This window comes from Perna viridis, chromosome 1 (assembly GCF_037379345.1).
Source record: "Perna viridis isolate PV_CMFRI_1.1 ecotype Kerala chromosome 1, ASM3737934v1, whole genome shotgun sequence".
Lineage (NCBI taxonomy): Eukaryota > Metazoa > Mollusca > Bivalvia > Mytilida > Mytilidae > Perna > Perna viridis.
Window position 1 is genome coordinate 50,452,150 of NC_142445.1, and position 21,778 is coordinate 50,473,927.

General features: G+C 32.9%; 2 protein-coding genes across 18 annotated transcripts in view; one reads left to right on the forward strand and one right to left on the reverse strand.

The window, feature by feature from the left end:
- Positions 1-497: 497 nt before the first annotated feature.
- Positions 498-21,232, reverse strand: LOC148629213 (non-structural maintenance of chromosomes element 3 homolog). 3 transcript variants are annotated; one of them, XM_088546290.1, is made up of 9 exons: positions 12,946-13,008; positions 12,419-12,471; positions 11,503-11,683; positions 7,318-7,397; positions 5,744-5,874; positions 4,744-4,826; positions 4,203-4,245; positions 3,638-3,815; positions 498-1,512 (listed from the first exon to the last, which is right to left on the reverse strand). In XM_088546290.1, the coding sequence occupies exons 2-9, from the start codon at positions 12,428-12,430 to the stop codon at positions 1,426-1,428; spliced, it is 795 nt and encodes a 264-aa protein (XP_088402416.1). In that variant the 5' UTR covers positions 12,431-12,471; positions 12,946-13,008; the 3' UTR covers positions 498-1,425. The 3 variants fall into 3 exon arrangements, with proteins under 3 accessions (XP_088402416.1, XP_088402399.1, XP_088402409.1); XM_088546273.1 differs by lacking the exons at positions 12,419-12,471; positions 12,946-13,008 and adding an exon at positions 21,074-21,232; XM_088546283.1 differs by lacking the exon at positions 12,419-12,471 and having other exon boundaries at positions 12,946-13,068.
- The window catches only part of LOC148629214 (man(5)GlcNAc(2)-PP-dolichol translocation protein RFT1-like), a 35,172-nt gene continuing 26,467 nt past the window's right edge, over positions 13,074-21,778 (forward strand). For 4 of the 15 annotated variants that reach the window (XM_088546158.1, XM_088546151.1, XM_088546249.1 and 1 more), the window contains exons 1-4: positions 13,241-13,304; positions 17,252-17,391; positions 18,785-18,862; positions 19,622-19,675. The gene's annotated coding sequence lies outside the window, so the exon portion shown is untranslated. Of the gene's footprint in view, positions 13,146-13,240; positions 13,305-17,251; positions 17,392-18,784; positions 18,863-19,543; positions 19,676-21,778 lie in introns of those variants that run through there. The other 11 variants (XM_088546166.1, XM_088546173.1, XM_088546210.1 and 8 more) reach the window with 5 other exon arrangements.

The window sequence follows — 21,778 nt, forward strand, 5'->3', positions numbered from 1 at the left end:
AAACAATATTATTAACTTTTAAAACATGTAAATTTTCCCTAATGTTCAAGAAATCTTTGTACATTTAAAAGATATATCTCATACAATTTATATTAATATAAACAGGAAATTGAATCTTAACTTTCAATCGAATGGCACATCCTTCATGCCTTTCAGGACAAAACCATTTGATTAATTCAGTGGATCTTGCTTCACTCGCCAACAGGCTATGGACTTGGTGGAGAAGTGCTGACTACCAAGTCATAATTCAAACTTGTTAAGAATTATACTTCTTTCAGTGACCAAGCATATATGTATTACTACTAGATACTGAGGCAAAAATATAGAAAATAATTATAGAAGGTCAGGTAAGTGTTTCATGAACTAATTCCAAACATACAAATGTCTGTTGGCTTAAACTTAAAATGGAAAACCTAAGTTAGCTCTCCCAAAAATGGGTAATTCTGATAAGTACACTACAATGCTATGTTAGTACTGTGCAGAAGACAACAAAAAGACCAAGTAAAATCATTTATTTTAAAATCTTGCCTGAAATCATGTTACAAGATAGTATTCTGGTAGTACCATATCTCTTCAATCCTGTCATCACTCAAGTCATATATTCTATTTGTTACATTCGTAATACAACATACCATACTAAAAATGAACTACACAATTCACAAAAAACCCCAAAAAACACAGACACACAATCAACACAATTTCAATTTTCACAATGCACGAAAATTCAAAGGATATAATTAAAATAATAGGTTTTGAAATGATGAAAATTGATGAAAAAAGCTAATTTCTAATAGACATATGTAATAAAATATTTGTAATAATTCTGTCTGTAATATTAATGATGTATTATGAGATGTAGAACAGTGCTTATTTGTGCATGTACACAACTGAAGTCTTGTACAAACACAGTTCATTTTTATGATGAATTTGTAAATGCACATGTAGTGACTAAAAAGGGAATTTAACATGTTTTAGGAAGTGCAGTAGGTAGAATTTTTGTTTTTCTAGATCTTTTAAATAAAGGTAGGTTAACAAAATGCAGTAAAATGAAAATTTTGACCCATTAAATAATAAAAATAGTCAACAGTTATTAAATTTGTCAAAGAACTAAAGACTTCTAAATCATGGCTTGGGAAATATTAAGATGCATTTAGGTTAAGGTGTTGATAAAATATATTTGTTAAAAATATAAATATCATGGTCAGTTTGAAAACATTTGATTTATGTAAAACCCTTCATGATGAGCAATCCTCATTTTAAACAACTGTTTTCTGACTAGAATATAGTATCAGATTCAATAAACAGTCAACACATTATGGTTCTAAGACCATAAATAGTAGCATGTTCAATCCACCTAGGTCATTTGTCCCATTGAGTAATGACGAAACATGCACAAAAAGGTCCCATCATAGATGTTACTGTCTGTCAAGTCTGTTGTTCCTGGAGTCCTTCTTCATCTTCAACCACTGCAGCATATTGTGAGGTCCATTGTTCTGGCTCCCTGTCATACAACTGTAATTATCAAAAGTTGGATGATATTGAACTCATTTATACAATACAGAAGTAAGTAAACAGATGTTTCACAAAATAGATATGAACTAGAATAAAGAGATTTATGGAGTTCAGCATGATACAACTGCAGTGGTTTAACTGTTTGGACAATTATTGTGTACCAAGTTGGACACAATTATTAGTTTATGACACACTTATAGGTTCATTATGGACAAAACAACTGGTTTGGACACAATATAGCACAAAATCTGAAAATTAATTAAAAAATTTCAAAATCAAACAAAAATAAATAGAGCTTTGCGGAGCCTGGCATGATACAACTGCAGTGGTCGAACCTGAACAATTGAAGGCAAATGTAGAAATAATATTAGTTTTTGACACATTTAAGCATAAGGACTTATAGTATATTGTAAACACAACTCGTTTGGACACAATATAGCACAAAATTATAAAAATTAGTTAAAAATTTCCAAACTCAGACCAAAAATAAAAAAAATTGATTTTTGGGATTACACCCCTTCGACCCCTTATAACTCCAAAGCATCAATAATAAATAATTCATTAAAAAAAATTTCAGATCGGAGCAAATTTTTTTAAAAAGTCAATTTTTTGGGCAATGACCGATTTTGTACTCCTTTAACTCCAAAATGGTTAAAGATAAGCCTATGACATAAAAATGCTCAAAACAGAACTTCAAGGAACAGAATGGCATCTGAATCATAAAAATGGGATCCACAATAAGCTTTTTCTATCAAGAACATTTTCTCCACTTCAGTCCCTTATTTCCAAAAGGGGTGGGCAAAACCCTCCAAAAACTATAGGGCCCTCTGCCATATTCCTAGGAACAATGTCTTAAAATTCAGAAAAGTTTTACTCAAGTTTTATAAATAAAGTTAATAGATGCCAACAACTATGACAGGATGATACCATTATGCGATCAAAAATTTTTTGGGGCAGTCATATAAAAACTGTAAGCAATGCTCACCAAATTGATACCCACACTCCCCCATTCAATAATATGAGTACATCATAATGATCCACGAGTTCATGATGACTACCATAAAACTTCTGTAGTGAATACTTCAATCCTGTAGCAATAAAACCCTGTTCCAGAAGCATAATCGTATGAAGTCAACCTCGATACAAATAGTCTGCTTAGTTACAGCAAGCTCTGGCATAACATATGAGTTGTGATATTTAAACTACATACGCAGGTGCTGAAGGGATGTTGCCACAGATGAAAGGAATGTTGACAATATGGAATGAAATGTTGTTGTGTTTGTCATATAGTTTGGTCACTAGTTTTACTTTACCATCAATATCTAAGTGTAGGTCAAGATAGGAAGCTGACTACACAGTGTCTGTAGTATCCTTTAAGTTCTTTGGGGTAGATGTGATACATCAAATTCCCGAAACTAGGATTACTTCACTATAACACGTCATCTATATAGTGGAAATTAAGATTAACGGATCTAGCTAAAGGTGTTTCTTCTTTTGGATCAGATCAGCTATAAAGTCAGCCTTATAAAAATGAAGGAATAGGTCAGCAAGCAAAGGGGCACAATTTGTTCCCATTGGAATGCTGACCGTTTGTTGTAAAATGCATCCTTCTCACTGGACAAATATGTTGTCAATAAACAATTCTAGCATTTTGAAATGATCTTTATTGGTATATTTGGAAGATGATTAGGAATTATTTTTTTTTTACAAAGTATGAAGAACCTCTCCCAAAAACTACATATTTTTATCTATGTGTACCATCTTTTTTGGAATAACAGCGATGTATAATGTTTTTGAGTTGGGATTTTAACTGAGTATGGGGAATAGAAGTACATGTATAAAGAGTTGAAAAATCATAGCTTTTAATGCTATTGTAATCTGATAACAATCTTACACTGAGGGTCTCCAGAAGATCATTCATATTTTTCAGGATCCACATTGAGTCAATACCACTATGAGAGTAACAAGTGTTGTGGTAGGACTGGAGACCCTCTTTGACAGCTGTGAGTATAGACGTTAAAAGTTTTGAAATAGGAAGATATCAATCTGTTCACCAGGGATTTATAACTACTAGTAAATTCAAAATGACTCAAAATGCACATAATATTAGTATGTAATGACATACCTGACTGACAAAGTTAAGACAACTCCTTTTCGAGATTTCATTTCTTGCTCTCTGACCCCACCGTAGGTCAAACAATGCTGGGTCAGAGTTGGGTTGACGTGTGTATTCAAGGTATCCTTGTCTTACATATTCTTGTGTTATCAATTTCTTCACATCCCCAAATACTTCATGTGGTGTACTGAAAAACAAAATGAATAACTTTAAAATAATCAAAATTAGGATGTGCTCCATATACATAATGTTAATTTACCATAAAACCCACAATGAACAATCTAAGAAGTAACCACTGAATAAAAAAACAATATTTTTACATTAATCATCATTTTCTTCGGAATTTAAAGATATATTGGTAATACAAATTAATACAAACCAATCCTGTGGCAGACATGATTTTACAAAGCCAATAAAAATCAGAAATGAAGCAATCAGAAGTAAAAAATTGGTTAAAATCAGGAATTTTGCTAAAAAGCAGGAGAAACCATGTCTGGTGTAGTCATTCACAGAGACTGCTATCTAAAAGATATCAGTTTAAATTGACATTATATTAATACTTAATCCAACTCACTCCTGATGAACTCCAAGTCTCCTTAGTGTGTGCCACATCTGTGCTGTATAACATTAAATAACAATAAATCATTTGAGGTGGTCATGATCAGGTAAAGTAAATTAATTTCAAAATATGTAACCTCTTGATTCACAGATATCAATTAACATATAGATTTGATATAGACTAGACTGCTGATTTAGGATAATAATTCAATAAAACTTAACAGAAATTTGTATTAAAATTAATTAGAGGCTCAGCCAAAGTATTTTTTTCTACATAGATACCTTAGATGTATATCATATCTTGTAATTAGCAAGAATTCAGGCACAAGTTAAGCCAACCTACATGGTCTTCTCCAAGGGATGTTCTTTTGTATTGCTGAGTAAGAAAATTGTACAATAATATCACCACCAATCTAGTCTTTGAATTAAACCTTTTAAAACAAAAATCCTTTATATAGTTGAATGATGTGATATTTCAAACACACATTTCACAGAGGAGCATTGATTGGCTAGCCGAGTTTCAACTCAAGCTTCAAGTTTGAAACAGTTATACTTACTGTCCTGCATGACTTCTCCATTCATAAATACCATACTCAGTACCACCAGTAGCAGACCAGTCTTAGAATTATCTTCTTCTGGCCTACAACAGATAATAACTTAGAAAACAAAGAATTTGTGGCTACTACCAGTAATATCATACTTCTGCCTAAGGAGAAGGGACAATAATAGTCTCATTGGCCTAATATATAACTGAAAATTAATCATGAAGTGTTGAAAGCCTAAATTGTAAAGTCAGAGACTTGACTTAATCATAAATGGGAAAACACAAAGATGTCAGATAGTTCTTGCATTCAAAGGACAATGGAATTGCTTAAATTTGACCAGAAGTCAGATATTCTATCAAATTGTATTTTTTTGTCATATTTTTGGCAAGAAATGGTGAAAACAACCAAAAACAACTTATTATTCAGTGAATACTTTTATATGAGGAAATATATTTGTTATTTCTTGGGTGTGGCCATAGTTTCCTCAGAATGTAAATACATGTCAAAAAAAAAAAAAAAACCAAAATTTATAATCCTCAGTATTTTTGGTTTTTTTTATATACGACATAATTGTGGCACTAATGTATTTACTTTGAAATAATGCCACAAAACATTCTTTTTCTTTATATTTACCAGATTATATACAAATTATATATTATCTATAACAAAGTATCTTAAAATCTAATATATGACTTTGTCAAAAATAAACCTCTTCGTTGTTATATTGCTGATGTCTTCACAAACAGAAAAAATGCAAGACTTCCCTATAAATGTATATGTCGTGCATTTCCGTTACAAAATCAATCGCTTCCTAATTGTGAATGTCATTTTAGAAATATGTCACTTCCAACAGAACGATTTTGAGACATTCATGTTTCAGTGCATCTACAAATATAAGACATCACAAATGCTTTGTCCCTATTTCCTATAATTTTTATTTGTAAACCAAAAAGTCTGCTGGTTTTGAACAAGACAAACTACTGGTTTGAAGGTACTGGCTTTCGAGTATTACCATTGCATGGGTGTAATAATGTTTTGTTGTCCTGCTTCCTCTAACTCATCTACATCTGTATCTATTCTATTAACCAGTATGTACTGTCCCTTCAGTTTGTCTTCTAATGCTGTTAACTCTACACCAAATACCTACAACAATTCTTTCATGAAGCTGGTGCTGATTTTATAAACATTGCCAAATAAATGCTGAAATCGAACCCTATCATAATAAATACATTTATGATATTAATAAAACATTGACAATATCAGCATTCTAAAAAAAACTGTTAAGTTACACATATATTGGTATTTCAAAAATTATAAAACATATTCTAATATTTTGTTGGTTTTGTATAGAAAAAAAAAATAAAACAAGCATTAACACATAATAAAACTATTCCTCCTTTTCCTGTCTCATTGCTATGAAACATTTAAGTCTGAAAACAATGAAAATTAAAAGAATTATTTTTGAATGATGCATAAATGGAAAAAATATTACTTACTTATGAGACCAGAAAATTCATATTTTCAGCCATGTGAGATCTAACCCACAGACCAGACATCACACGTCACAGCAAAATGTTTTATTATGTCTTCTTAATAGAAAAAAAGCCAAGCAGAGGTTCTTAATTGGCATACCTACTACAAAATTAATTTCAATACTGGGAGATCTCAGATACATTTTGAGAACTTGAAATTTTATCCCTGGGTGTCTCAATTTTCTCTGTATCCCACTCTCAGCGGCAATTAAGAGTCATCAAGGGAACCAAGATTCTAGCAGAAATCAAAAAAATGTAATCCAGCGACAAAGACCAGACATGGAAAACAGATGAACACAACAAAGAACATAAAGCAACCAAAACCATACATACAAAGGAACTAAAGTAAATGAGCAACTCGGACTTCACTAAAAAAAAGGGAACATGGACCAGGTGCACCGATATTGTAAGCATCCTCTGCTTTTCTAGGAACACCTGCTGAGCTGCTCAAAAACAGTCAAGTCCAGGATAGATGAGAGAGGAAAGGAAAACTACGACACACTGAAAAAATCACTTTTCATGGTGCAGATGGATACACCGTAACACTCCATGAGTTCATAACGACGACCATAAAACCTCTGTACACAGGCAAATATTTTTCAGGTGAAATTCTTGTTAATCGAGCTTCACATGAAATTACAATGATTTTCATGTGAAATTCACTCACATGAATTTCACATGAAGGCTCCATTCAAGCAAATTTCATGTGAACTCTGTCACTTAGTTTATTTGCTGAATTCAGGTGAAAATCATGTGAAATAATTTTGCTTGTGCAGTGACGACTTCAATCTTGTAGCAACATAACCCTGTTCCAGAGGCCTAATTGTAAGAAGTCTACTTTGATACAAATAGTCTGCGTAGTTACGGCAAGCTCTGGCATAAGGTATGAGTTGTGGTATGAAAACTCCATACGCAGGTGCTAAAGGGATGTTGCCACAGATGAAATTAATAATTTAAACTCTTAATGGCTATATAAAGACAGGCATATAAAACAGGTTACGTTTATGCCTTTAAAAGAACTTCATTACTGTCAAACTGCTCTAAAGTTACTCACCTTCAACAACTTGTCACCAGCTCTTTTCATCATGTATGGGAAGGTTTTAGAAAATTCTTTTAAAACTTGCTTGTTTATATCTAAAGAAAATCATAAATAATTTAGAAAGACCTGAATTCTAAACATGTTTGTTTTGTTATTGAAACATTGGTCAAGACTGTTAATCAAAGTGCTGAGGCACAGAGTCAAGGAAGACCTGAAAATAATAAAAAATATTCATGTAACCAAATTGTAAGCTCAACAAGAGATCAATACTTAGTCCTTTTAAAGAATAACCATTTGTTTTAACACTGTGTATATTTATACAGTTCATTTATCAATATATATTTTTGGATCTTCTTTCGTATTATTACTTTTGTTATTCAGGCTGTACACGTACATTGATGTCCTCAAATTTCCTAACACTTAAATCAGCAAATCTTACAAAATATGAATTCCACCAAATATCACTGAGTATCAATATTCAATGAATTTTCAAAGAATGGATCCACACCTTGAAATTTCGGTTTGAAGATGCATGAAGTAGAAATGAATCCTGCAGACTGGAGGAAGTTGAACAAAGGTCTAATCTCATGGGAGAAATGCTCACTTTGATGCAGAATCTTTTTGTTATAAATTAAAACTAAAAATTTGTCTTTGTCATTGTTGTCTAGATTAGGCTATGGGTTTAACTAATATTACATTTCTCTAAGAATTTTCCAGTTCAAACAAAGGATAAGAACTCTTGTTGTAAATTACTATGCAGTTTAAAGATCATTCAACTAAAAACAACTTTGTAGCTCATAGATTTGAGCAATTCAAGATTCCAATGAAGCTGAAAAGTCAATGGTATAGAGATGTTGTGAATACAGGGAATATGATGTCTTAATCACACATGCACTTTGAGTATAAATACATCTTTTTTTCTCTTCAAAACAAAAAACAAAGCAGCTAGTGAACCCATACCCTGTGAGTACCACTTTCTTTTATGATGAATCACTATTGCTGAGTGTTTTATACCTGTCTGCCTTCAACAATGTTTGTGCATTTCTTTCACTTTTCTCTGCATGATTGTTTCACAAATATGTAAAAGATTACAGTATAAGGAACTCTTATGTTTTGCAATTATACAAGTGCTAAGAAATCAGGCTTCATGTTTTTATAGTTTTTTATTCAGAGATTTTGACATACACATTTACAGCTGCTTCATGCTACATATACATGTACCAGCACTTGAGAATCATGAACTTTGTTTCATGCTTAAATAGTGTCCCAGCACATAAATGGTCTGCTTTGCTTTTGCTTTCTTCTCACTTGATCTAGTGAAACTTCTAAGTGATGACCACTGAAAAGAAATCAATGGAAAAAATCATAACAGTGTACGATATATGCAAAATGTTACAATGTAAATTCATGAAAATATATATGTATTTTAAGCATATGATATGGAAAACCTCCTCTTGTTGGGAAATAATGTTACACGTACATATAATTTCTTGCGAATCTGGCAAAAATAAGGGTTGGGTGGTTATAACAAAACCTTACAAAAATGTAGTGTATTTCATGAGCACATCTTTGTTTCGATAACTATTTATAACTGGTAACACAAGTAAGAGTAGAACAGGTTAGTTTTCACATGTCATTGTTAAAGCAACATCCCCTCATAACCAGGAAGATAATAAAAAGTGGTTTGAAATGATGAGTTTAAAATAATAAATTAAAGTCATTTCATTTACCAGACAAAAACCTTCTAAATACAGAAAATGCAAAGCTTATTAAGGATATTGCTTTAGGGCTTCTTCTATGTATGATTTTAGCTACCTGCTGATTTATACTGATGTTGTGACCCCCATTTCAAAATCTATGGATCAATCCCTGAATGTTGATTTATCTATGAGCAATTAATGTCACATTGTAAAGTAGAAAACAAATAAGATACATGTATTACTATATTACAAATATCATAATTTCATGTATGAAATCTTTAATTGATACTATACTGCATATGCCAGTAACCATAGAGTACATGCACATGTATTTATGTAGTTTTCAGTGAAAATTTCTTGTTCACAAACATACAAATGTGAACTGCAAAGAAGTATGACTACAATGTTCTACACTAGCAATAAAAACATAATACCTATCACTAGTTTTGAACATTTTAAATAACTATGTACATACAAAGTATATGAATAAATAATGTATACCTTCAACACTTACCTAGTACATTGTACACGTAAGAATTTCCATGAAAATCAGCTCTTAGAAAAGGTCTACTATTGGTAGCCTTGATACCCAACACATTTTCAATGCACTTTCATGGACACAGAATTTCTAACATAACTGTGTCTTTCTTGTGTCATGAAAATCCTGTTTCTTACTTTATAAATAAATGAATCTGGTTTATCTTGACAATGTACTAAAAAAGAACCATATTGATTATCAGTTAAGACTTCCATGGATATAATACACAATCATGTACATTGTATTACTATTTCTTCAAATTCCACACTGTATAATACATGCCAAAATCTGTATCACATGCAGTATCAACAGGAGACTCCTATATCAACTCAAAGGCAGCTGTGCCACTGGCCCACGGGGTGATATGGGTCAAGGGTTGATACTGTATATCAAACAGATTTTTGCATGTCATGTTCTTTCTTTCTTATATTTTATCTATACAAAATGTACTTCAACTGTATTCTGTGCAAGGTGTGATATATCATGATATGCAATATATGTCTAGGGGTGTGATATAGGGTATGCGATATAGGTCTATGGGTGTGATTTAGAGAATGTGATATACATGTAGGTTCATGTGTATGATACACATTATGCAATATAGATATAGGTCTGGGTGTGCGATATAAGGTACATGTATGCAATATATGTCTGTGGGTGTGATATATAGGGTACTTAAAATGGGTTTATGGGTATGATATACAGTATGTGATATAGGTCTAAGGGTGTGCAATACGAGTCTTGGGGTTTGATATACAGAAGGCAATAAGAGTCTAGGGGTGTGATATAGAATGCAATATAGGTATAGGGGTGATATACGGCATGCAATACAGGTCTATAGGTGTGATATAGGTCTATGGGTGTGATATAGGGTATGTGATAAAAGTCTATGGTCGGTGTGGAAGTTTGGATTTTAGGAACATGTACAAGTGCATGTGTAATGTCATGGCTATTGTGTCCACTCATGTCCCAAGGACATTACTTCATTTCACTGGATACCTCTCCTTTTTGATAGTTCAAGATTATCTTCTGAATGTGATGAATATGTCAAATGACCTCCTTTCATCCTTACCCTTGAAACTGAGACATTGTTTATGTCTCTGCTTTAAAATCAAAATAATTTAACAATTCTGTTTAATTTCTATTTTAAGTACTTCATGGTTTGCTACAAGTACATACATGTTCACCATTTTATTTTATTTATGTATATGTACATGTAGTAATTACCATATACATTGTATGTACACAGTGCTTGCATTTTATGTACAGAAGTTACATAATTAAAATTCCTTAATATCGTTATACTCCCATGTCGTAGGTAAAGTAAACATCACATATCTGACATCAAGTATGATTGGCAGTGGAGCGATATCTTAATGCAAACTTTCAAAGGAGAATAACTCGCAGTGTGTTATTTTGATAGTTATATGTTGAAATGTCTACCCTGGTTACGTAATTTGGTCGCCAACAATCTCTAAGTCAAGTTCAGTCTATAAATAGACTTCCTTGACAAAAAGAAGTCTTAAAACTTACAAAATTCATTTATCATCAGCATATTTGATATGACCTACTTTTGAACCTATAGAGCCCCATCAATATAAATTTAAAAAGAAACTCATACAGGCATACACCTCCGTATTTGAGTGACTGAGACTTTTCCAATTCTCCTCATACTCCCTGGTCACAAACACTTATCAACAAGCTCCATACATGTACCATACCACAAATCATTGCCATGAAAAATTGTACTGATAATAGTATATTTCAGTGTGTACTTCTTAGTTCTTTTGATTGTTCTTTTTGTTTTTTTCTCATTTTTTCTACAGCTGTTCCAAGCATTGTTTAGTCTATTGATTTCCTCCGTTTTTACTATTCCTATTGTAACTTCTTCTGATGCCCCCTTGAAGTGAGAAATATTACTGTGTAAGATTACAAATGTATATCACTAGACTAGCCTATTACCTAGCTTTTTAATAGGAAGTTTTTTCTGGTCCATTATCAACAAATATTGCACCAAGTCATTCAGTCGTTTCTCTTGTTCTGCAGGGTCCATACTCTGTGCAGCCTTTTCTGCCTGGGTCATGGATTGTGTGGCTTGTGAAGAAGGCACCTGAGAACTTGATGGCTTGTCATCTTCAACTTGCTAAGAAATACAAATAAAACACTATTATATCTTATCACAACATATTTAATTATCCTATTCAAACTAGACCGTGCTCCTTAAGGGATTAATACCCCCTGCAGCATGTTGTACCCTGTGCATTTTGGGACCAGTATGGACACAGGAATAATATTGGACACAATTTTGCAAGTACTTCTAAATACCTAGGCTAACTCCAAACCAACAATTTTTGTCCAAACATGAACTCTTTCAGTATAAACATCTCCATTAGTTATATTACATCTTACAAAGTTTCATAACAATGCTGCAAGCTGCTAAAAATGAAGTTCCAACAGACTGGGCGAAACCTAAATGTACCCCCAAACTTCGTTTGCAGAGGTATAGTTATATAAAAATTTATTGAAATTACTTGGGCAAGAATAAAGGGACAAGCTTCTACCATATCTAGTCCCGTGCAGGTCCTCGCGTCAAAAGAATAAGCAGTAATTGCAGCAGCACTTAGCAAGTTGAAAAGGCTACTAAAAAGTGTTCAGAACCCTGACCTGGGGCTAAGGCATTTGCCTACAGAGCAACTGGGTTGTGCAGTGTTTCCATTCACACAAATCTTTGCGTAATTTATGCATAAAAAATATTTCTCACCCCAAATACATCACTCAAAGGGTCAACTTTTTTTCAGACTACAAGTCAATATTTTTATTATAAATATCAGTGTCCACTAATCAGTGTAACGATTTTTCAAGAAAAGTAAATACCTACAATGCATTTCATTATATTGTAGTGTCTTCATCAGGTTTTACAGATACTCCGAACTTGTAATTAAAAAAAATTGTACAGGCTGAGGTTAATGCAAATATAATGAATAAGTAAGCTTGCATGTAATATTTTAAATGACAATGGTGGACAATGTGACTCTCCAATGACTTCTACAAAAATATTTTTTGTACAGTTTGGAATCAATGATCAAAAAGTCTAAATTGGCTGGATAATCCAACCCTTAGTATTTACCTGTATTGGCTTTTAAAAAAAGTGGCGCCATGATTTTGCCAACCTTAAGTTTAATGAATGGGCAATAACTTTGACAAAATTAAACCAGAGCTACATGTATGATACGAATTTGAACCCTCAGTTATTCACTGTTATTGTTTATCTGGTAAACTAAACATGACAAATTATGTAGGGAATACAAATTAAAGGACTAATCATATTTTTTGTTATTTGATGGACTAATCAAAAAGACAATTTCATTCCTTAAGCAGCTTAATATTATACAATACGATCATTACAGTTTTTGTTCTAGGCATTCTGACTGTATTGTGTCACTCGTTCAGTTGTATTTTCTACTTTCATTTTAGCAATGGCGGGAAATTATCTGGATCAAAAAGACGCTCTTCATGTCACAAAACCATATTACATTCAAACGTGCAATTGATCTTCATTTGGTAAATAATTTTTCCGTAATCCAGTTTGCTGCCAGTTTGAGTCGGTAAGTTGTCATGCAGACGTTGTAACAGGCGAGGAATGGCTTCAGCTGGTTCTCGTCGGATATTTCCATTGTACTTAGCTCCCATAAGCTTATTCAGTTATGGTGAAAGCAGAGTACCAGCTTGGCGTGTCATGTTCACAATACTGTCTGCAAGTCCAAGTAAGTGATTTTTGAACACGTATTATATTTTTCAAAGTATTTCATCATGCTTATCTTTTATATCATTGAACAGCTTCGGTGGTTTCAGGATATAGTGCATGCCACGGATCTCCTGTACTCGGCGATCGCAATACTGGTATAAAAAATATTCCAGTATTGTGTTTTTTTTTTTCAAAATTTTGTACAAGACTGGTAAATACCAGTATTGTACTTATTGGTATTGTACATGTAATTGTGTCTTTAATTGCCATATAAACACACTTCGATCTCCACAACTGTACCAGCTCCACCAAGATCAATAGGCATGTTCATCAACTTAGTTGTGCAGACATCACTTTGCTGTAACTTTGTTCTGTTGACTCCATATGTAGATGATGTATAACCATTTGTCTAACGTGACTGGACTTTTCAAATAATGAACCAGTGTGTATGGTACAATATGAAATCTCTTGGTACATCTCTGATTGATGCACCTACAACTAAAACCATCGGAAGTTGTACTGTTTGGTCTGCTGACAAACTCCATGGGTTTGGTAAAAGACATACATGTACAGATACAGGCTGCTGCTAGTAGAGCATGGTTCTTCATGTAGTCTATAACTGCAGTAGGTTCTTTGCTAAAGATGACTTTTGGTGCTAGATCTGTGTAGAAGCTTGCCACGTTTACTGAATGATGGACATGGCAAATTCAATGGCCATTTATGGTCAAGTTACTCATCATGGCTTGTATTTTTCTGAAACACTTATCTTTAAACATAACATCAAAGTTTTCATTACAATTTAAAAAGACATGTTTTTCTTCATCAATTTTGTTGCATATTTAACATACATGTTCTTCTCTAGAAATATTTTTGTATCTTAAAATTTCTAATGGAAGATAACAAGTGTTAACATTTTTCTTCATATTATTTCATTTTTGTCTGGTCTGGTATTTTGCAATTATTTATTTCATCTACATGAATATTTTTGGAAAAAATCACAATACTGGTACAATATATTTTGGTAAAAATCACAATACTGGAATATATTTTTATACCAGTATTTTGCACAATACTGGTATCCGAGTGTTGCGATCACTAAGTACAAGAGATCCCATGCCACAAGTTAGGCAGTTCGTGGATTCGATCTTCAGCCAAGTAATTTGTACAAAATTCTAACAAATAATAGACTTTTCAAAGATTCTGGATCCGCCCCAGTAATGGAACCAGAGGGGGTTTGCAAGGGTTGGTAACCCCACTTCTGTTGGAAGATTTGTCATTTTCATGTGTAAAATTGACAAAATGGTGAATAATGTCCTTGCACCCTTTTAGTGGAAGAGAGATGGAAAGCCTGATTCCAGAAGCAAGCCCAATTCGACTTCATTCTCATTTTGCCTGGTGCAAGAGATGTAAATTTGTTGCAAACAGTCGTAATGCTTCTTGAAAAGACCAAATACAGTACGATCAAGAGGGCATTAATAATGAGTTGTATGTGCAGGTAAATCTAAAATGGTAATCTGTTCTCTGACCCCCTCCTCTATTACCAATGTAGATCCAATGCTTTGTGGGAGCTGTACAGGTCAACCAGGATCAGCTGCGGTCTGTCCGGTCCACAGTTTCTTGGAACCATTTCAAGCATCCTATCTTGTCGATCCAAGCATTCTTTTGATACCACCAAACAACATTATCTGGATCTTCAGTTTTATTGTACCCATTCAAAGACTTTTCAGTTTTGCCTTTAACTATAATCATCAGAGGCATGGCAACTCCTTATGCACTAAACCATCCAACAACAAGACTCCCTAGTACTAGAAAATAAGCCTGGGACAGATTTTACTACATTTCTGGACAACTTTTTTGGGGTGTACATGCTCCATGCTCAGGTTAGTTCCATCCATGTTCCAGATGAAAGTGGGTTTGTCATTCCGGGACAACCAGTTTATGTTTTCCTCTATTAGTCTTTAAAGTAGTTATATTTACTTGAACTTTCTGCCCCTTGTACCCGTGAGTTTTTCTGGTTTTCAGGATTACTTCTTTTGGAACCCATCCCACCGTGCCTGACCCGGTATCCCATTTTTTAACTCACCTGGCCAAAGGCCACGTGAGCTATTGCTATCACTTGGTGTCCATTTTCTTCATCGTTAGAACTAATGTTGGGATTTTTTATCCTTTGAAAAACATGGCTGCTGTTACTAAAAACCTTTATGTTTAGCCAAATTCTGACATACAATGTACATTGTAGGGTAAAAGTGTTGAGCATAACGAGATCTACCTTTTGTCACATTTTCATTTTAATCCATTAACAGAAGAAATATTTCTAAAAGATGCCATGAAAATTATTTCGTTTTGAAATTATTCTTTATTTTATTTTTGTTTTTTTGAAAAACTTTCTTAAAGTGTTTGTCAGAATATCCACATTGTCTGGATTTCTCCATGTTTACCCTAATATCTGCCATACGATATTAAACTGCTTTCAGCCATAACTAGGCTCATTTATTATATCTCAATGTAAATTTATATTTGATAATATAGAAATAGTTGAAAGAAACAAAAAGTTTCAAAATTAATAATTCATATCCTAAACTCCATATGAAACCATACAAACAACGTTTCATAGCTGGATCTGCAAAATGTACCACCAAACCTCTTTCAAAACTTTTAACTTCCATGCTCACAACTGTCAAAGAGGGTCTGCAATCCTACCACAACACTTGTTACTCCCGTAGTGGTATTAATTCAATGTGGATCCTGAAAAATTTGAAAGATCTTTTGGAGACAATCAGTTCAAGACTATTATCTGAATATAATAGCATTAAAACCTATGATTTTTCAACACTGTATACTTCTATTCCCCATACTCAGTTAAAATCCCGACTTAAAAACATTATACATCATTGTTTTTCCAAAAAAGATGGTACACCAGGATACAAATATATAGTTCTTGGTAGAGATTCCTCGTACTTTGTAAGAAATAATTCCAAATCATCTTCCAAATATACAGAGGAAGATATTTACAAAATGCTGGAATTTTTAATCCACAACATATTTGTCCAGTATGGTGGACGTGTTTTTCAACAAACGGTCGGCATTCCAATGGGAACAAATTGTGCTCCTTTACTTGCTGACCTATCCCTTCACTCTTATGAGGTTGATTGATCCGAAAGAAAGAATATCGTTTCGCTAGATCCTTTGATCTCAGTTTCTGCTATTAAACAGTCCTGATTTCGGGGATTTGATACATAGCATCTACCCCAAAGAACTTGAGATAAAGGATACCACAGACACTGTGAAGTCAGCCTCATATCTTGACCTACACTTAGAAATCAATGGTAAAGGAAAACTATTGACCAAACTTTACGACAAACGTGATGCCTTTTCATTCAGAATTGTCAACTTTCCTTTCATCTGTGGCAACATCAGCACCTGCGTATGGAGTGTTCATATCACAACTCATACATTATGCCAGAGCTTGCTGAAACTACGCAGACTTTTTGTATCACGCTAGAACTCTAACATATAGGCTTCTGGAACAGGGTTATGTTGCTGCAAGATTGAAGTCATTACTATAGAAGTTTATGGTTATCATCATGAATTCATGGATTGTTATGGTGTATCCATCTGCACCATGAAAACTGATTTATTCAAAGGGTCATAGTTTTCCTTTCCTCATTTGTCTACCCCGGACTTGACTTTTTTATGAGCAACTTGGCTGGTGTTTTTAGAAAAACAGAGGACGCTTACCTTACCGGTGCACCTGGTCCATGTTCCCAGTTTTTAGTGGAGTCCGAGTTGTACATTTGCTTTTGTTACTTTGTATGTATGATTTTAGTTACTTTATGATCTTTGTTGTGTATGTCTGTTTTCAATGTCTGGTCTTTGTCCCTGGATTACATTCTTTTGATTACTGCTATAACCTATGTTCCCTTGATTACTCTTTGATAATCATTAATTATTTTTTTCGTTATTCAGAATTTTGAAGTGAAATACATGTATGTTCTGAGAAAATAACTCGAAAAGATTACAGACTCATCAAACTGTCAAAGATGATTTTCAGTGAGAAGGGAAGCCATAGTCAATGAGCCTGAAGTTAACACTAAGCCCTGGTTAAGGTGAGACTCTGTTATAACATAAAAGATGTATATAAAAATTTTGTCATTTATTAGAAGTATTATTGTGTTGCCCAAATTAAATGCTGACCATTCCATATTTACATGTGTATATTTACCACTATTTATGCCATGCCAGGTGTTCAGTGATACAGCTTTATACAAAAAGTTATCAAATGCTTCTTTGAAAGGATAAAATATATATATTGAAATACATGTACATATACAGTGCATACATGTACATTGTGTACGACATCTTAGTGGGGACAACTGTGCCTATGGCAAAAGTGACTGTGGCCTAGAAGTACATTTTTGTGTATAGTTGCTCAAATGTATTTAGCTGAGGTAACAGGAATGTTACTGTTTCTTTGCATCATCTCTGAATTTTGACTGTTAATATTGTTTCTTCTCTGGAAATATGAACATGAGGTCATGAGGTCAAGTATTGGATTTATGCTTTCCAGACTCCTTGCAATTGATAACCAATTCAAGATACAAAAATGAAGTGAAGAAACAATGATTAACTTGAAGAAACTTACAGACACCAAAATAAATCAAAGACTGAAGTCTTCAAAGTTGCTAATCGTCAAATATTCACTGTTACTGATTTTAGCTCACTTTCAACATACGAAATGGTACAAATGCGATATGCTTTAAAACTGGGTGACTTCCGCTAAAATCTTGGTTCCCTTGAAATTATTGCGTACTCTTTCATAACTGTTATGACCCAAATGTTTTCAAGATTATACTATTGCAATGGCTATATATGGATGTCTGTGTCCTGATAATACATGTATATATGACTTTATATAATCAATTGTAACAAACTCCTATGTTTGAATTGGAAACTGGATAAAATTCAATGCTAATTGATCATTTTATCTTCTAATGTAAATTTCCCATTCTAATACAAGCAAAAACAATGAATATTCATGAATATCAGGACTGCTAATGTATATGACCTATATAGTCTTGTAAGGAGCCTCAGTGCCTGAATCAGAAACTGGGTAATGTTCAAAACTAACGAATCATTTCATGTAAACTTCCCATTCTCGTACAAGCAAGAAACACACCTAGAACACGTGTATGATACTTAAGAGGTACATTTTTATCTCGTATGAAGCTAGAACTATGATACTATAGTGGTAAACACGGCAAGGATCTGCAGCATTACTTGGCGTATAACTACATATTTATGCAAATCATATGCGAATATTAAGTACTGAAATTATGAGTGCAAAAAGCAAATGATTCAAATTCAAAATTTGTGTAATATACTGTGAGCGCTGGTAGAGTAAGATTCTGTATTTTCTTAAGAAAATCCCAACAGTAATGCAGTATTGAGAAAAGAAAACTTCACATTATTGGAGTTAAACATAGTATGTTTTTGGTTCAGGAGATGATGCTCTAGAACCTTCGAAGTGAAGTTTTCAAATCACAAGGCAGTTTGACCTGGATGTGAAGGCTTTTTTTTGTAAGTACATGTATTTCAGCCCTGTACATAAAAATCTGTGTACCCCCTGTAGTTATAGGAATCTTTCAAATAATGTATAATCACCCTCTTCTCCAAGGACTTATACTAATGTACATTACAAAGTGCCTGACATTTGTGATAGATACATATGTACATGTGCATGATATACATGTATATTATAGTACACTGTTGTCTGTCCATCCTTTTTCGCATCTTATGGTAACAAAAAAGGGGGGTTGATATTTATATAGAACTATACATTATGTTTTTCTTCATGGAGCAATATTTAATAAATGCTCCTTCATTTTGATTAGTTTTAGTATTTTCATTTCACAGTTGTGGGACCTCGAAAAGATGGGCATTTCATATGCATAAGTGCAGCTATTTATTTTTCCATACCTAACTTATAGTATAAATGTTCAAATATTTTGACCTATGCTCAGTCCTTGTCAGAAAAGGAAAAAACCTTCAGAGTTACTGTTATTTTTAGTTTACAGTCATGGGGCTCTTGATGAAAAAAGATGAAATTGTCCTGTGTTAAAATGTAGTTGTGTTCACATCTTATTTATTGGTATGCATGTAAAAAAGACAAATGCAGTTCCAAAACATATTCATAATACATAATTTTATATTTATAATAAACATATTAATATTAACATAATACACAATTTTTAACACAAGTGTGCTATGTATGGGCAATATTTATGAACCGATTCAGTACAGATAAGCTGCTGTTTCCATGATGTCATTGTATTATAGATTTATTCCAATACTCTCCTTTTGTGAAGCAGAGCTCACATAAACAACAAAACTGTAAGTACATCTACTCTGCATATAATATTAAAATCAAATCTTTATGATCTACATGATCTTTTAAAATTTTCTGATAAAACTAGCAGTATTCATGCATTATTGTTGTCTAAAGTTTTTAAACTTGAGAAGACACAGATTTTGTTACCAACATAATTTTATCAAACCCAGTTGTATAATGTTATCACCTTGTCGTCATCATCTTTGGCATCTGTTAACATTAGTTATTTATGATAACTTGAGTAAAACTTATTCAATCTTTTTGAAATTTTAAGACATCCTTCCTAGGAACATGGAGGAGGGTCGTGTTGTTTTTGGAGGTTTTTTTCCCACTTCTGATGAAAATAAGGGGCTAAAAAAGGGGGTCATTGATGTTATCATTTGAATTGATAGAAAAAGTTTATAATTGATCAAAGTTTGTGACTTCTCGTCTACTTTCAAAAGTCTAATCAATCAAAATTCAAAGCTGTATCAAGTTTGAATGGTATGTCCATACTTCTCCTAACTGTTCAGGGTTCAATCTTCATGGTCATATCACAATGCACCTTGCAGATCATCTTATTTTTAGTCTGGGTTTTATATATAACCTTACTTGAATATTTTCGATTCCTGTACTCTGTTTTTATTATACCCCTGCTCCATATACTGTTTTACTTGTCTCTGTCATTCAGTAACACATTTTGTTGTAACTGAAATTCTTAGTATCTTTTAATCACAGTTGATATTTTGTACAAAGCTTTATATGGGTTTACTGTATTGTGGGGTGTGTTTTGTACTCATATGGCTGCTTCCTATTTGCCAAAAAAAAATTCCTAATACAGCAGTAATATACAAATTTTCATCATATTTTCCTGGGATACTATTAATCACAGGTTGCCAATGTATTGTATTAAACTTCCTATAGAGGTGTTGTATTGTGGGATTTATATTTGTACTTGTATGATACATACTTCCTGTAAATAAATTCAAAGTTTCCGTACACAGTGGTCATATACAAATATTTCGTCACATTTTTTTCATCTACTAGTTAATCACAAGTTACTGATGTATTAAGCTTCTTATAGGGATAATGTATCATGTCAAAAACATTAATTTTCTTTATATTATGATGGAAAAGGGGGTATCGCTAGTGAGTGGTCACTCTCAGATTTCTTGTTTGTCCAAATTTAAGTAGCTTAAAAAGAAATTGACATCTACTACATGTACTAGTCCACAACTTCCTGTCCCAAAACCAGATGCAAATCTAAATTCCAAATTGTTCTTAATTTCCTCTTGAGGCTAATACACAAATACATTTGCATAATTCTCTTTATAGAAATGGCTACTTAAAAAGAATATGTAATGCATATATAAATGAATAAAAACTTAATAGCATCACCTGATTGATATTGATGTACTTACTAAAACATAACAGACTAGCTCCTTTTCATATTCTGTCATAATATTTTATGCCATCCAGTCAGCAAATACAAACACACAATTTAGAAACTCATTCTTTTTTCACTCTTAGAAACTGTTTCCATTATACAAAAATGTTGAAATACAATCTCTGTGATATCAATAAAACCTGTCACAATGTATTATATTTGTGGCAATTTCAAAGTACATATTTTGTTTGTAATAGGATGTATTAAAACTTAATCAGACAGTTAACTGTAGCACCTGTTTCATTTTTTTTTAATTACATGTACAATCAATTTTGTGGTGTGTTATATTAAAAACAGTCAAAATTTATTACATATATTCTATAAGATGACTTATACATTGTTCATGATATATATTACCTCGTGCCAGATATTTTGTACGGTGTGTATTATATATATAGGGCAGACTCAGTGTAAAGGACCCCCTGAGGAAAATGTAGAGCTAGAATTAACCAATTCTTTGAACTAATGGTCACATGTTTTTATGTGAGCTAGCTGAAGGCATTCAATTGATGAAATATGCATTTTTTAATGAGATACATGCATTTCATATTTGTTATAACAGAATGTGTAGACAAAGTCAGAGTTATCATCTTTTAAAAGTATAAGATAGTGTTGATTTTTTGTTTGGCCACTTGAGGAAATGTTATCCTTTGTAAAGTTCAATAATCTGAGTCATTCT

Bases quoted from the DNA above. Each gene is read 5' to 3' on its own strand.
- LOC148629213 (XM_088546273.1), bottom strand. From the start codon at position 21,112: ATGACAGAATATGAAAAGGAGCTAGTCTGTTATGTTTTA. The intron at 7,398-11,502 runs GTAATAGGCTAG...GATTTTCTTTAG, and splicing joins ACTTCCTATTAAAAAGCTAG to ATATAAACAAGCAAGTTTTA. The intron at 4,246-4,743 runs GTAAGTATAACT...AATGTTATACAG, and splicing joins TGGAGAAGTCATGCAGGACA to CACAGATGTGGCACACACTA.